Source organism: Pelophylax lessonae (genome assembly GCF_965119305.1).
Source record: "Pelophylax lessonae genome assembly, chromosome: 13".
NCBI classification, from domain to species: Eukaryota; Metazoa; Chordata; class Amphibia; order Anura; family Ranidae; genus Pelophylax; species Pelophylax lessonae.
The window spans coordinates 170,742,070-170,759,447 of NC_138780.1; the positions used below are offsets into that span (position 1 = coordinate 170,742,070).

At 47.1% G+C, this 17,378-nt stretch overlaps 1 protein-coding gene across 2 annotated transcripts in view; it reads left to right on the forward strand.

Annotated features, from left to right (window-relative positions):
- Positions 1-16,284: 16,284 nt before the first annotated feature.
- HHIPL1 (HHIP like 1) overlaps positions 16,285-17,378 on the forward strand; it is a gene marked incomplete at its 3' end in the record, with an annotated part of 114,011 nt that continues 112,917 nt past the window's right edge. Inside the window, exon 1 of one of the 2 annotated variants that reach the window (XM_082242649.1) lies at positions 16,285-16,629. In XM_082242649.1, the coding sequence (XP_082098775.1) occupies positions 16,360-16,629 (270 nt within the window). In that variant the 5' untranslated portion in view covers positions 16,285-16,359. The remainder of the gene's footprint in view (positions 16,630-17,378) is intronic. The other variant, XM_082242650.1, reaches the window with a different exon arrangement.

Sequence of the window (17,378 nt, forward strand, 5' to 3'; positions counted from 1 at the left end):
CCAGTAAGTCTGTTGTTCTGCAAAATAACAAGCTCTCATCCAGATGTATCAGTTTACAGAGATGAGACAAACCATTTACTACTGACAGGGGTGCTTAAAATGGCCAGTTTTTATTTATTCATGTAAAATCCTTATAACAAAACAAAACAAAAAAGACAAACAAAAGTTTTTGCTGTAAGGCCCCTTTCACACATGTGTGACTTCAAAGTCGCACGATTTTACCGCGATTTGCCACAATTTTGATGTGAGTTTGACTCGGCTTATAATGTCTTTTCCTCAAAACGCATCAAAATCATGCCAAAAGTATTGCAGGGACTACTTTGAATTCAGGTGCGACTTCAAGTCGCACAGATGTGAATGGGGCTCATTGGAAATAACGGAGAGCGACTTGTCATGCGATTTTTGCAGTCCCAAATCGCATGACAAATAGCACAAGTGTGAACGGGACCTAACTGATTAAAAAAGTGTGAGCTGGAGTTTGGTTTCAGTCTGTTAGTGTTTTTAAATCTTCGAATACATTTAACCCCCCCCCCCCCCCCAAGAGCGACAATGCTGCTGTCCATATGTGCCTCCTGTGCTCCTTTATCCAGACTGGGGACACTCTAATACAGGAGGTGTGTTACTGTACAGATTCCCAGGTGAAAACAGAGGGGGAAAAGCCTAAAAACAAAAACGAACATCTGATGATTGGTAAGCTGCAATATATGACATTTTTAGTTTAATACCGCTTTAACCACTTGCTGACCGCCCGGCGCAGATATACTGCAGCAGGCTGGCCCAGCTGCGCCAACAGGTACGGCGGGTCGCGGGAGCGCTCCTGGGGGCACGCGCGCCCCGCTGGAGGCGTGCGCCCGTCCCCATTAGGAAGCGGGGAAGCCGATCCACGGATCCGGCCGCAGCGATTGCTGCTGAGAGAGAACGATGGTCAGTTGTTATAAACACAGCAGACCGTTGTTCTCTCTGGAATGAACACAGAGCGCCTGTGTTCCTCCTATTTAGGATCACAGGTCTCTGTGTTGATTCCACAAGTCCCTCCCCCACACAGTTAGAAAACACACCCTAGGCTCACACTTATCCCTTTGATCACCCCTGGGTTAACCCCTTCCGTGCCAGTGTCATTTTACAGTAACAGTGCATATTTTTAGCACTGATTACTGTAGTAATGTCACTGGTACCCCCAAAAGTGTCAAAAATATCAGTCAGGGGTCCGATCTGTCTGCCACACTAAAAGTCACAGATCGCCGCCATTACTAGTAAAAGTAGACATGATAACTTTTGCGCAAACCAATCAAAATACGCTTATTGGGATTTTTTTTTTACCAAAAATATGTAGCAGAATACAAATTGGCCTAAATTGAGGAAAATATTTGATTTTTAAATTTTTTTGTGGGGAATGTTCTATAGCAGAAAGTGAAAAATATATTTTTTTTCTTTTTATTTCAGAATTGTCGCTCTTCTTTTGTTTTACCACTTGCCGACCGCCGCAAGTACATATACTGCGGCGGGCAGCCCCGGCCAGGCAAAGTGACGTATATGTACGTCACTAGCCTGTCACCGGCTTGTGAGCCATTAGTGGGCGAGTGCGTGCCTGCTGAGGCGCGCTCCCGCCCCGGCTCGTTCCCTAAGAAGTCCGTGCGTGTGACCGGCGGACCCGATGTCCGCCGGCCACTCGCCAATCGTCGGTGCAGAGGGAGAAATGCAGGCGGCTGATGTAAACAAGCCGCCTGTCATTCTCCCTGATGTAAAAATGGAGATCAGACGGTTCTACTATGTAGGACCATTGATCTCTGTTTTTACACTAGTAGCCATGTCCCATCACAGTTAGAAACACGCCCCTAGGGACACACTTAACCCCTCCCTCTCCAATACAGTTAACCCCTTCCCTGCCAGTTTCATTTTTACAGTAACAGTGCATATGTATAGCACTGATTACTGCAGTAATGTCACTGGTAACCCCAAAAGTGTCAAGAATGTCAGTCAAGGGTCCGATCTGTCCGCCGCAATGTCGCAGTACCGCAAAAAAATCGCAGATCGTCGCCATTACTCGTTAACACCAAAAATGACAAAAAAACACCAAAAATGACAAAAATCTTTCCCTTTGTTAGTAAGCGCAATAACTTTTGCGTAAACCAATCAAAATACGCTTTTTGCAATTTTTTTTTACCAAACATATGTAGCATAAAACAAATTGGCCAAAAATGTTAAAAAATTAGATTTTTACATTTTTTTGGGGGAATTTCATATAAAAAATGTGAAAAATATTGTTATTTTTGCAAAATTTACGCTCTTTTTTTGTTTATAGCGCATGATCAAAAAATCGCACAGGTGATCAAATACCACCAAAAGAAAGCTCTGTTTGTGGGAAAAAAAGGACATCAAATTCGTTTAGGTACAGCGTCGCACGACCGCGCAATTGTCCGTTAAAATCACGCAGTAAAAAAATCGCAAAAAACCCCCTGGTCAGAAAGGGGGTAAAATCTTCCGGGCCTAAGTGGTTAAAGCGCAAAAAATAAAAACCGCACAGGTGATCAAATACCACCAAAAGAAAGCTCTATTTGTGGGGAAAAAAATCTATCAATTTTATTTAGGTACAGCGTCGCACAACCGCGCAATTGTCAGTTAAAGTAATGCAGAACTGAATTGCAAGGGTCTGGTCATTAAGGGGGCAAAACCTTTAGATCCAGAAGTGGTTAAGTATCCAAACACGTTGACAGGTCATTCCTCCTGCTGCTCCTTTGCAGTCCTGATTCGGCATCACCGGGGAAACAACATTGTAACAATTTATTGGTCCGTCATAAAATGTCATATTTACTGAGGAAAGCAATTATGCAGCCTAATAGACGGCCGGGGCTGTAAAATGCTCTATTGCTTCCCTATGCTGGGTGATAAAACACATTTCCCATCATTCCACCAGTCTCTGTCCTAAATAAAACACCATTTCCCTGGAACACTTCCCACACATTGAGAACAACAATCTACACAATTCTTCCACTCCGGGTCATTGAAAGCAGATGTGGAGCCGGCCTTATGGGGAAACATTTCCTCACAAGTGTTTTTCTCTACAAGTGACTGCAGAATTAAAGTGGATCAAAACATCAGTTATGACTTTTCATGTTAATTAAATGAATGTTCCACACTTCTGGGTATTTATTAACTTTCCCAGAAATCCTAGTACTCCTTCTTACAATGCCTTCATCTGCTTTTCTTGGCAGAATGAAAGCACCACCTTTGTTCAGGCATTCGACAGCATCAGCATCTACTGAGATCCCGGCTCAGAGATTACAAAGCCATGTGAATTAGTGATCGACCGCTACATACGTTGTACCTGTCTGCAGTCTTCTATTTTCTCGTACAAAATTTATAAAGCTTGTCTAAGCTTTCAGAAAGCAGAGAGCTGAAGTTACACTCTGCAGAGCTCAGTGGGGAGAACTCTGAGAGTTGATTGGAGAAAAGGGACACGCCCCCCTCCACACAGCACACAGGAACAGAGCGGAGGTTGTCAATCACAGTCTGTATGCTGGAGCTCCCTCCCTGTCACCTTTTTTCTCTTTGTGTCAGGAAAACTTGTCAGAAATGACTCATTCCCTCTTCAGAGACTTAATTTGGTCTCACAAATCCCCAAGCATAAAATCATCGCTTCCTAAGACCAGAGGGGGCATTGGCCTCCCTGACATACTGTGTATCTCTCGAGGGTGGTGGATTGGCATTGCAACCGAGGCTCTAAGCAGTGGGCAGCGATGGAGATGGAGGATGTTCCTGTTCCCCTTCCGTCAGCCCCTTGGCTTACCTCCTCGCTTCCTGAGGACATACAGAACCCCCCCCCCCCCCCCCGATCTACGCGACTTTGACAGAAACCAGAGCCATCTTCTGCACCACAACTGTAGCGAAGTTACTTTCTACTATGACACCCACTATGGGCAACTCGGTGTAGCACCCTCCTAGGTAGGTGCTAGTGGGAGAGTATAGTTTTTTTTTTTGCTCTGTCTGACTATCAGAGGAGAAGCAGGCAAATCTATATTGTTGCCTACCAGAGAGCAGGATCTGCTAGTGAGGTCTGCTCAGTGTGTTCAGTATGTGATTCATTGTGTCAAGAGAGTGTTTCACACTAGTCCAATAGGAAGGCATGTTGGACAGTGAGAGGAAACCTGCCCAATGGATACATAGGCTTCGATACAGTCCTGGTGATTGGCAGAGACAGATTGCCTCGGTGCATTGTGGGATACCGTATAAAAGCCAGGAGCACATGGGCTGCGGGGTCTTTGGGTGGTGAGCAGAGTCCCAGGGGGAGGGTGGCAGCTGCCTCCTCCTCTGTAGCAGTGGCGTGTGGCCTCAGGGGGTCATCCCGAGGGCCAGAGGAATGGAGCTGAGCCCAGAGGACCCTGGAAAAACAGTATCGTGAGTACAGGGGATCATGTCAAGGGGGCCTGACCTGAGGGGGGCCACCCCAGGAGTAGGATAGTCAGCGGACGGGTGTCGGCTTTTAAGAAAGAGGATAATAGGAGAGTGTCCTGAAGATAATTTACTGTAGTTTATCAAGTCTCCTGGAAAGAGAGTCAACCCTAAATCCACCTAAGTGGCAAGGTGGATTAACAGCCAGGCTGTACGGAGAGTTAGGAGTCCTCCATTTTGTGAATAGTTAATCTGGAGTATCCCACTATTGCCTTCTGCCATCCCTAATTTATAAAATAAAATACAAAACAACTACATACCCCTGGACGGATTTTTGACTGAGCCAAGAAGTAAAGTGATAAACTGTGAATGACAAATTTGCTATTAGTAACCCAGGGGGGCCCATAAGTGTGAAATCCAGCAGTCCTCAAGGGGGCAGTGCTACACTGGATTTCACCCCCCGGCTTCACCAGTAGTAGGATTGGGGCATTAGGCCAACAAGGGAAGTCTCGCTTAATAGACGTGTGGCCACAGGGGGGAATCCTCTCCCTCGCAGATGTATCCAAGCTCTCAGCACCTTGATGCCTTAACACTTCCTGCCTGAGGGGAAAGCAGACCGGATAGTTTTCCCCCACTACCGGCAGGTCCGGTAAGCGGGCCAATCGACTGGGAAGCGGTGGGAGGGGGGGGCACCTCTCCTGCCGCCCATAAGAGTCATCCTGCGGCAAATGCGCTGCTGGGACCACCCTTATGTTAAAGCAGACCGCCCACAAAAAAATACTGGGGTTATGGTAGCTATCTGCTGCCATAACCCGCTATTTAACGTCAATGTACTGGCGTAAAACTGTGGTGGGCAGTCCATTAGTGGTTAATGATTTTATTTTATTTATTTTTTTATTTTTACACTATTCTTTGAAAAAAACATTTTTTTTTGATCACTTTTATTGCTGTCACAAGGAATGTAAACATCCATTGTGACAGTAATAGGCAGGGACAGGTGCTCTTTATGGAGGGATCGGGGGTCTAATAGACCCCAAACCCCTTCTCTGAACTTAGAAGCATTTAAATTTTGCTGTTTTGAATGCTTTCATTTTTTTTAAATCTGGCGCCTTCAAGGCTCCAGTACCCAGAAGTGATGTCATGACATCACTTCTGGGTTTTTACATCAGAGACCTAATCACAGCCGAATTTGGCTTTTTTCGGGACTCCAACTCCAACATGCTGGCTTGTTGTAGCTCGGGTCTCTCGATGGGACGGGAGACCCGGGTAAGCCGCTGAAGGCAGCTGGAGGAGGGGGTCCCCTCCTGCTCCTTGTAATGACAGCCAGTACCTGGATGATGCCTCTAGCTGCAGGCATAACCCTGGTACAACCCCTTAAGCTGAGGCCGCATACTTACGTTCCGTAGGCGCGAAGGGGTTAATAAGCCAATTAGCAACTGGATTTTCTAAGTGGGCCAGCAATGGGCTGATCGCGAATATCCATGGAATGAAACAAAGCCTTTTCAAATTGTATTTTCTGAGATTTACTCGTCACTGGATGCCAATGGAACTTCTACTGCCAATGAAACATGGCATGAAACCTGGGTAGCAGCACGTACAAGCACGCCATATTGCAAGCTCCCCGACCGAGACAGACTCTGGCCAAGTGGCAACATGACATGATAGCAGGCGCATACGTGAAGCTTCAATGACGAACATCAAAGGGGGCCCAAACAGTTCCTATTCACAGGCCGCGATCTACGTCCACCCCTGCTGGCCAATTATAACGCTTCAATAAATAAGGATGGGATTATACAGGCGAAGTGACATCTGTATAACCTCATTATAATGTGATTCTCCGTTCTCACTTTGATAACAGCAGGGAAATGCAGTCTTATCTGCATTGTGCAGTTGTGTCCAAGCTGCTGGAGACCGCTGAGATGTTTATTACTCTTCTCAAACTTGGATGGTTTCACAATATTCTAAACTCTCCTTGTGAGTATCAAGCAGAGCGCTGGCTGATCATCCCAACATTTCATTGTAAATTTATATTATGGAGGCAGATTGTCCTGGTTCAAAACTTAACAAAAGTAACGGATGACATGAGCGTCTTACATAATTATATATTTATATTTTATTCCAAATCACGCTAAAATTGCGTCAAAACATGTGACACGTGTTCGGGTGCCATCCATTCCTAATGGCACCCCAATGCAGTATTATTTTGTCGCACAACAATGGAGCGACCAAGAGGTTACACCCTGCTTGTTAAGTGTAGGGAATATTCCTGGGATATCATTTGCTGAATTTGGAGTCAAATACAACAGAGGAAGAATGTATGCCTATCTAAATGTCCTCTAGGCTTTACAGTGCAGTGGCTGCCTATATATATAGTTCTTGAATAGATGGTCGCTCTAGTATATGGTCCCGGCTCCTCCCCCAGAGAAGATTTTTCCTTGCACATGCAGTTATCAGATAAGTAATGTAAAGTCTATATAGCCCTGAAGAAGCTTGTGGTGAAACGCGTTGGCTTTGAAGACCTACAGTACATACTTGGCACTTCTTGTATCTATTAACCGCTTGCCGACCTCCGCAAGTACATTTACTGCGGCGGTCAGCCCCGTGCAGGCAAAATGGGTACGTCACTCGCCTGCGAGCCAATAGGGGGCGCTCCCGCCCCCACTCGTTCACGGACACCCCCGCGCGTGTGCCCGGCGGACCCGATGTCCGCCAGTCACTCGCGATCGTCCGTTACAGAGGGAGAAAGGCAGGCGGCTAATGTAAACAAAGCCGCTTGTCATTCTCCCCTGTGTAAGTGCAGAGATCATACGGTCCTGCTATGCAGGATCGTATATATCTCTGTAGTTACACCGCTAGCCACATCCCATAACAGTTAGAAGCACGCCCCTAGGGACAAACTTAACCCCTCCTTCTCCAATAAAGTTAACCCCTTCCCTGCCAGTGTCATTTTTACAATAACAGTGCATATATATGCTTATAGCACTGATTACTGTAGTAATGTCACTGGTACCCCCAAAAGTGTCAAAAATGTCAGTCAAGGGTCCGATCTGTCCGCCGCAATGTCGCAGTACCGCAAACAAAATCACAGATTGCCGCCATTACTCGTTAAAAAAAAACAACAAAAATTACAAATATCTTTCCCTTAGTTAGTAAACGCAATAACTTTTGCGCAAACCAATCAAAATACGCTTATTGCGATTTTTTTTACCAAACATAGGTAGCAGAAAACAAATTGGCCAAAAATGTTAAAAAATTTTGATTTAAAATTTTTTTTTTGGGAATTTCATATAAAAAAATGTGAAAAATATTGTTATTTTTGCAAAATTGTCGCTATTTTTTTGTTTATAGCGCATGATCAAAAAATCACACAGGTGATCAAATACCACCAAAAGAAAGCTCTGTTTGTGGGAAAAAAAGGACGTCAAATTCGTTTAGGTACAGCGTCGCACGACCGCGCAATTGTCCGTTAAATTCACGCAGTGCCGAATCGCAAAATAGGCCCTGGTCAGGAAGGGGGTAAAATCTTCCGGGGGTTAAGTGGTTAATATTCTAACTAGGAATATTCTTTTTAAACTTATATTGTTTTTGTCTTATGCAAATTACTTTTTAACCTTTTTTGGATGTAATAAAAAGTTTATATTTCATACAATTGTGATCATCCCTCCTTTCGTAGCCTCAAAAATCCAATCTCTTCTTTTCTTTTTTGTTATTTACGCAATCATGGATGATGGCCAATAGGTTACGCTTATTTTTCTATATGTTTATTACTCTTCTCAAACTTGGATGGTTTCAGAATTTTCTAAACTCTCCTTGTGAGTGTCAAGCAGAGCGCTGGCTGATCATCCCAACATTTCATTGTAAATTTATATCATGGAGGCAGATTGTCCTGATGCAAAACTCTGTTATAAAAGTAACGGATGACATGAGCGTTTTACATAATTATTTATTTATATTTTATTCCAAATCACGCTAAAATTGCACCAAAACATGTGACGCATGTTTAGGTGCCATTCATTCTTAATGGCAGCCCAATACAGTTTGTTTTTCTCGCACAATAATCAAGGCTAAAAACATGCCAAAACAATTGTGTGAAGCTCATCACCCAAAACGTTACAGGAACTTCTTTTATGTGACAAATGTGCGTAAGGCAGCCCATTCAAACAGGCTGCCCTGTGCACAACATGCAGAAAAGCATTTAAATTGCCCAAAAGTGTGAAATGAGGGCTAAAGAAGAATTCTGGTGTTCTATCAGATTTCCCTACCCCATCAGATTTCCCTTCCCTACGTCATTTCCGGTTGAGATCAGCTGTGGATTCGTCATGCAGCAGCTTGTAGCCGCGTCACACGTCCTATTGGGCATGCGCAGAATAGGTAGGGAATTTTGATAACATCGTAAGGGGTCAGGCAAAAGTCCTAGTGTGCATGCGCCGGCACATGCGCACCAACGGGTCGGGCAGCGGGATTTCTTATAACAAACATCCATCCGATCTCCATGGCCCACACTGCGCTGACCCGACACTGCGCCAACCCGACAATCCGATCTCCATGCCCCACACTGCTCCGACCCGACAATGAGACAGTGGGCGTGCGCGTGTGGGTAGGAAATAGGATTGTCCCATTGTCGGCTCGGCACAGTGTGGGCCATGGAGATCGGATGTATGTTTGTTATAAGAGATTTCGCTGCCCAATCCGTTGGTGCGCATGCGCCCGCTCATGCGCAGTAGGACTTGTGCCTTATTCTTTACGATGTTATCAAAATTCCCTACCTATTCCGCGCATTCACAGTAGGACGTGTGGTGCGGCTACAGCTGGTGCATGACGAACCCGCACCGGAAATTACGTAGGTAGGGAAATCTGATGGGGTAGGGTTTTCTGACAGAAGATCGGCTGTGCCATTTTTTTTCTGCAGACAGATTTTGGGCTACAGCAATATGGAGAAGGAGACATTTCCTTTCATTCTCTCCCTTTACTGAGATACTGATTTTATGCTGCACCATTCTCCTCCGGCCAGCAGGGGAAGAGCTAAAGCCAAGCAAGCCTAGGGACTTCTATGTAGCTCACTGAGAACCCTGGCAGTTGCAGTTTGGGATGGCAGCCAACTAATGGGACCCATAGACTCCTTAGATTACAGATCCCAATATGCACCCTGCAGTAGGAGGAGTGGAGTGAGCAGGGCAGCTGTTAGAAATCATGGGGCCCCGTGAAGCCTACCTGGCAGGCCCCCCCAGAATATATTTGAAGCAATATTTGATTGAACTTAAAATACACTAAAATCAATATTAGCGGATACAAACATAACCTGTGCAAATTACCCCTTTTATTAATTGTTTTTTAAATTTTTAAAATGTTTTTTATTTACAATTTTTTTAAATGATTTATTACAATGTTTAAAAATTATTTTTTCACAGGGCAGGGCCACGGGGGAGGCTTTTAGCTGTTGCAGAGAGCCACATAGGGCATCCTTCTGTAATTGCTCCTCCGCCTAACCGCACTGATTTCCCCTGCTGTTCGGGCCCCCCCCACGTGCCTGGGCCCCCTACAGGAGGACTGGTGGTCCCCCCCTATCAGCGGTCCTGGGAGTGAGAAATTTTATTAAACTTCCCCAGAAAGTCAGGAGAGCACCTCTTTCTGGATATTCACCTGCCAAATGAAGACCATACTAGTGGAGATCTGAGCCTGAGACAAAGAGCGAGGACACCTGGGGGCAGCACAGCACCTCCCACATCACAGCACCTGCACCACTACATCAAGGAGACTGAAGCGTCCTCTCACCCTCTGCTTCCCACTGCTGATCAGCAGAGGCTTTCTGGGAGAGACCGAGGGCCCCTCCCTCCTACAGTAAGAAATCATCTCAGCTTCCAGGGACTGGTGAGAGAGATATACACCCACTGCTGATAATGCTAGCAGGGACTGAGGCGCTGAAAGCAGGACACCAAGTATATACAATCAATACGGCCAGGGCTGCTGATAGAAATCACGGGGTCCCATGCAGACGACCTGACAGGCCCCCTCCCCAAAGAAAATATTAAAGCTATATTTCACTAAAAATACAATCAAATCATTATTAGCAGTCACAAATACAACATAACTCACGAAATCTAAAAGACAAAACTGGGTTAATAAATAAAAATGAGGATGAGATGAAAAAAATATACAGACTGGGGAGTTGGAGCTCCAGGATCAGAGAGACAGAGGGAGAGGAACAAAGTTACAGAGATAACAAACTTAGGAGCAGAGCTAACATTAGAGCCAGAGCCAGACCTGGGAGGGGGGCCCACACAGGGAGGGGGATTAGTGAGGGACAACTGTCTCTTTCTCAGCAGATAAAAGCTGGCAGCAGAGGAAGGGGGAGAGACCAGCTGCTGGAGGAAGAGTTCTGCAATTGTGGTCCATCACTAATCCCCCTCCCTGTGTGGGCCCCCCCCCCCCTGTGTGCTCGGGCCCCCTACAAGAGGACCGGTGGTCCCCCCCTATCAGCGGCCCTGCATATGGCACCCATGCTGCACTCTATATGGCGATTATTCCAAACCTAGACTGAACCTACACCAACCTGTACCACATTATACCAAACCTTTACAGCATCTGAGCAACATCTACCTTGCACCTGTGCTGAGACTATACTGTACTGGGCCTATGGTAAGTAGAAAAATACTCTTAACCTCTTCCGGACCGCCCCACACAGATATACTGTGGCAGGGCATCGAAATTACGTACCTGTATTTGATTTTGTGCACTGGGTATGGGGCACTCTCCCGCTGTGATCTTTCTCAGGAGAGGCAGAATGGCGGTCTACCTATTTAAACAAGGTAGACTGCTGTTCTGTGAGAGGGGAGGATGGAGATCTTGTGTTCCTGCTAAGCAGGAACACTGATCTCTGTCTTCCCCCAGTAAAAGCACCTCCCCCACATAGTTAGAAAGCACTCCCAGTGAACACATTTAACCCTTTGACCGCCCCTGATGGTAACCCCTTCCCTGCCAGTGTCGTTAGTACAGTGAAAGTGCATTTTTTTTAGCACTGATCACTGTATTGGTGTCACTGGTCCCCAAAATATGTTAGCGTCAGATCTGTTTGCTGCAATGTTGCAAAAATCGCTGATTGCCGCCATTTCTAGTAAAAAACAATAAAAAATTTTTAAAAATTCCATAAATACTGTATATCCCATCGTTTGTAGAAGCTATAACTTTTACGCAAACCAATCAATATACACTAATTGGGATTTTTTTTTACCAAAAACACGTAGCAGTATAGATATTGCCCTAAATTGATGAAAAAAATTGGATTTTTAACATTTTTTTTAATTGGGTATTTTTTGTAGCATAAAGTGAAAACAGTTTGGGTACAGCTTCACACAGCTGCGCAAATGTCAGTTAAAATAACACAGTGCCTTATTGCAAAAAATGACCTGGTCATGAAAGGGGTAAACCTTCCTGGGCCGAAGAGGTTAAAGGGCCCCAATGATAGCCGGCAGAAGAACTTCTCAAAGGACTACCTCCTCCTAAAATTATGCTTTTGCAAGCCCCCTTTGTTTCCCTGCCCCCTCTGCTATCCCTGTTTTAGACAGGGAAAGCAGAGGGGGTAGGGGAACAAAGACAGTGCATTATCAGAGCTATAAAGTTGCTCTAGCAGTAAAGTTCCTGCACTCCGTAGATTAAACTTTACTACCGTACTGCTTACTGCTTTTTCTAATGTTTTTTGCTGACCAGGATGCCAAAAGTCATTGTATGCCTAGACTTTACAATTTATGTCACTGTTTGTATGCTAAATTGTGTTATTACCACTGTTAATTAATTTTTTCAAATTCTTTATTTAGGACAACATAAGTAACATCAACAAGGTGTATAATCATTTAAGGCATTACAGTGTTGTAGCATGTATCTGAGGTACAATAAACAAGTGAAAGAGGCATCATAAAATTATTAAAGCACATAACCCAAGGAGCAAGTGAGCAATTGAAAACCATCAACATGACACATTGTGGAATAATGAAACAATATTCAGTGATGTGGGGACCCAGCAACAGGTCATCAGGTGCGCATGATGAAATGTACTAAGAGAGTTATGTCACCATCTGTTGTGGAAGAAAAGGTAACTGAAGAACATTTCTCACTAGAGATAGAGAGGGAGAGGGCTTACAACACATAGGGGGACAGTGGAATAAAAGAACCGGGGGGGGGGGGTAAGTCGGGGGGGGGGTTTGGTTTCCTGAGAAGAGGGGGGGTGAAGACAGGAAGGGGGGAGGCAGGAAAGAGGGAGGGAAACAGGGGGAGAGGATAGAGAGGGAAAGAGGTAGGGAGTCAGCGCAGGGGTATAAGCAACAACGTTATCTCAACTGGTATAGAGCCCAGTGGGAAACGGGGGAAGGAAAAGAGCGGGGGGAGACCGGATGGATCCCGTGCGGTGTGTCAGCTTCCCAGTCCTGAGAAATTAGGTGATACCATGGAGTGCCCTTCCTTCATCCGAATAAGCAAACATATTCCAGCAGCCCCAAGTCGCTGTATAGAGCTCCCTCCTACCCTGCAAGGTCAGCACCAGGTCCTCAAAATCATTGATGAGCTTAACTCTGGACAGCCAAAGCTGTATCGACGGAGGGGTTGTGGACTTCCAGCACAAGCCTATGCACGCCTTGGCTGCGTTTAGTAGGTGACGTAGGACCAATTTCTTATAGCGGGCTGGAGGGTCAGAGGAACAGTGTAAAAGGAAAAGGGCTGGATCCTCCTGGAGGACATAGTCACCTTTTGGGAGATCCTCCTCACCTCTTTCCAGAAATCGCTCAGCAGCGGGCAGCTCCAGAACACATGGAGCATGGACCCCCGGTCACTTTGACACTGCCAGCATCTGTCGGACGCCCCTGAAAAGAAGCCCACTGTTAATTGATTTTATGTTTGCCTAGTTACCAACCATATTAGGTGACAATATGTTAAGTTTGTCTTTACCACCTGGTTTGGTGCCTCTTTTCCTTGACGTAGCACTATTATTACTATTACTTTCAGTGATTTCCTTTGATATTGTTCAGTTGTGGACTCAACCTGGTGTGTCAAGAGGGGCTGAGGTTCTTGAGAAGGTTGAGGCAAATAACAGAGGAGCCATCCTATCCAGCGGCTCCTACAGGGGTGGCACTACATAACATTACATTGACCCAGCTTTTAACTATGTATTACCATACTTGTAAGAAGGTGGAAGCTCTGTAATAGACACTAGTGATCGACCGATTATCGGCAAAGCCAATATATCGAGGACCGATATGCACTTTCCCTGATATATCGGAATCAGCCACCAAGGTAACCAATATTGCCGATATTTCGGAAAGTACTGTACCGGAGTGATGCCTGCAGCTAGAGGCATCACCCCGGTACCGGTGTCCATAGCCAACGGTCGGCTGTCTTGTAATGACAACCGATGCGGCTGAGAAGCCGCTTGGCTGTCATTACAAGGAGTGGGAGGAGACATCCCCCCCTCCCGCCACCTTCCGCGGCTCACCCGGGTCACCCATTCCACCGGGAGACCCCGGCAACCAGCCTGCACAGCCGCCGAAGACCCGATCAAAGCCGCATTCGGCTCTGATCGGGTCTCCGTGAGAAAAACCCGGAAGTGATGTCATGACATCACTTCCGGGTACTGTCTGGCGCTTTTGAATGCTTTCAAGTGCAGAGGAGGGGTTTGGGGTCTTTTAGACCCTCAGATCCCTCCACAAAAGTACCTGTCAAAAAAAAATAAAAAATATATATTTTTTAAATGTACAAAAATATCGGCCCATATCGGCCGATACCGATATGCATTGGCCAAAATATCGGTATCGGCAACAATAAGCCGATATCGGTCGATCTCTAATAGACACACTGTATTCTGTGCCAAGCCACTGTCCTGCTGCATGCTGAACACAGGGGGTTTGCTGCTTGGCATGGCCATCATTCAGAGAATGCTTTTTATATCCTCAATGAATGCAAAGTGTTCTCTGATTGGAAAATGATGGGGTGACCCCCTTATCCGGTCAAATAATGCTTTGCATTCATTGAGAAAATGCAAAGTGTTCTCTGAACGGTGCCCGTGTCCAATGGGAACCTCCAGTGTTTACAATGTAGTAGGCTAGCCATTTGGCACAGGACCCAGAATCTAGTGGTGATCACTGGGGGTATCGGTGTCTATACAGTGATTTCCAGCTTCTAGAGTAGCCCCAACCTTTTTACCCCATAAGAACCCATGAAACAAATTTCAGTTCAGTAGGTGGGGTGTAGTGTTGGAGTGCAGTAGGTTGGGTGAAGTGTTCAGAGAGCAGTAGGTGTGGTGCTGTGTTGGGGGTGAAGAATAGGGTGCGGTGTTGGGATGCAGTAGGTGGGGTGCAATGTTTGGGATGCAGTATTGAGGGTGCAGTACATGATGTGCAGTGTTGGGGTGCAGTAGGTGGGGTGCAATGTTGGGGGTGTAGTGTTGGGGTGCAGTGTCAGAATGCTGTAGGTAGGGTGCAGTAGGAGGGGTTCAGTAGGTGGAGGTGCAGTGTTGGGGTTCAGTAGGTGGGGTGCAGTGTTTGGGGTGCAGTGTTGTAGGTGCAATAGGCAGGTAGCAGTGTCGGGGTGCAGTATTGGGGGTGCAGTAGGTGGGTGCAGTGTTGGGGATGTAGTAAGTGGCGTGAAGTAAGAGGGGTGCAGTGTCGGGGTGCAGTAGGTGGCATGCAGTGTCAGGGTGCAGTAGGTGGGGATGCAGTGTTGGGAGTACAGTAGGAGGGGTGCAGTAGGTGGGGTGCAGTGTCGGGGAGCAGCAGGTGGCCTGAACTAGGTGGGGAATGTTGGGGGTGCAGCTTCGGGTGTTCAGTAAGTAGGGGTGCGGTGTCGGTGGTGCAGTTTCGGCTGTTCAGTAAGTGGAGGTACAGTGTCGGTGGTGCAGTGTTGGGGGTGCAGTTTCGGGTGTTCAGTAAGTGGGGGTGCAGTTGTTGGTGGTGCAGTGTCGGTGGGGCAGTGTTGGGGGTGTAGTGTCGGTGGTGCAGTGTTGGGGGTGCAGTTTCGGGTGTTCAGTAAGTGGAGGTGCAGTGTCGGTGGTACAGTTTCGGGTGTTCAGTAAGCGGTGGTGCAATTTCGGGTGTTCAGTAAGTGGTGGTGCAGTGTTGGTGGTGCAATGTTGGGGGTGCAGTTTTCGGGTGTTCAGTAAGTGGGGGTGCAGTTTCAGATGTTCAGTAAGTGGGGGTGTAGTGTCAGTGGTGCAATGTTGGGGTGCAGTGAGTGCAGTGTCATTGGTGCAGTTTCGGTGTTCAGTAAGAGGGGGTGCAGTTTCGGGTGTTCAGTAAATGGGGGTGTAGTGTCGGTGGTGCAATGTTGGGGTGCAGTGAGTGGGGGTGCAGTGTCAGTGGTGCAGTTTCGGGTGTTCACTAAGTGGGGGTGAAGTGTCGGTGGTGCAATGTTGGGGTGCAGTGTCAGTGGTGCAGTTTCAGGTGTTCACTAAGTGGGGGTGAAGTGTCGTGGTGCAATGTTGGGGTGCAGTGAGTGGGGGTGCAGTGTCAGTGGTGCAGTTTCGGGTGTTCAGTAAGTGGGGGTGCAGTTTCGGGTGTTCAGTAAGTGGGGTGCAGTTTCGGGTATTCAGTAAGTGGGGATGCAGTGTCGGGGGTGCAGTAAGTGGGGGTGCAGTGTCAGTGGTGCAGTTTCGGGTATTCAGTAAGTGGGGGGTGCAGTGTCGGGGGTGCAGTAAGTGGGGGTGCAGTGTCAGTGGTGCAGTTTCGGGTATTCAGTAAGTGGGGGGTGCAGTGTCGGGGGTGCAGTAAGTGGGGGTGCAGTGTCAGTGGTGTAGTTTCGGGTGTTCAGTAAGTGGGGGTGCAGTTTCGGGTGTTCAGTAAGTGGGGGTGCAGTTTCGGGTGTTCAGTAGACCGGCGGTGCAGAGATGAGCTCAGCCCAGGGGCCGGTCTTATTACATAAGCGGAGATATACGGAGGGGATCGGGCGGGGAGGGTAAAGTCCGGGCGGTGCTCTCAGTCGGGATCGGTCAGGATGGGCTCCGCAGCTCTCTGGCTCCTTCTCCCGGTCTCTCTGCTCCTCTCCCGGCCGCACCGGCTCCTCTCTCACCCGCAATGTCTGGACTTCAAGCCTCCGTTCCGCCCTCCCAAGGATCTGACCTTCTGTGTCCAGTACCGGGACTTCGGCTGCTGCGACCCAGCCCGGGACCGGGAGATCCTGGACACCTTCTACCGGGTGATGGGCAATGTGGACGCGGCCGGGTACGAGCTGTGTGCGGCACATGTACAGGACATCCTGTGCCAGGTGAGGGGGGCTATATATTACACTGTGCCAGGTGAGGGGGGTTATATATTACACTGTGCCAGGTGAGGGGGGTTATATATTACACTGTGCCAGGTGAGGGGGTCTGTACATTACACAGTGCCAGGTGAGGGGGCTATATTTATATTACACTGTGCCAGGTAAGGGGGGGCTATATATTACACTGTGCCAGGTGAGGGGGGCTATATATTACACTGTGCCAGGTGAGGGGGGTTATATATTACACTGTGCCAGGTGAGGGGGGCTATATATTACACTGTGCCAGGTAAGGGGGGCTATATATTACACTGTGCCAGGTGAGGGGGGTCTGTACATTATACTGTGCCAGGTGAGGGGGGTCTGTACATTATACTGTGCCAGGTGAGGGGGGTCTGTACATTACACTGTGACAGGTAAGGGGGGCTATATATATATATTACACTTTGCCAGGTAAGGGGGGCTATATATATATATATATTACACTTTGCCAGGTAAGGGGGGCTATATATATATATTACACTTTGTCAGGTAAGGGGGGCTATATATATATTACACTGTGCCAGGTAAGGGGGGCTATATATATATTACAATGTGCCAGGTGAGGGGGGGTATGTACATTACACTGTGCCAGGTAAGGGGGGATATGTACATTACACTGTGCCAGGTAAGGGGGGCTATATATATATTACACTGTGCCAGGTGAGGGGGTATGTACATTACACTGTGCCAGGCAAGGGGGGATATGTACATTA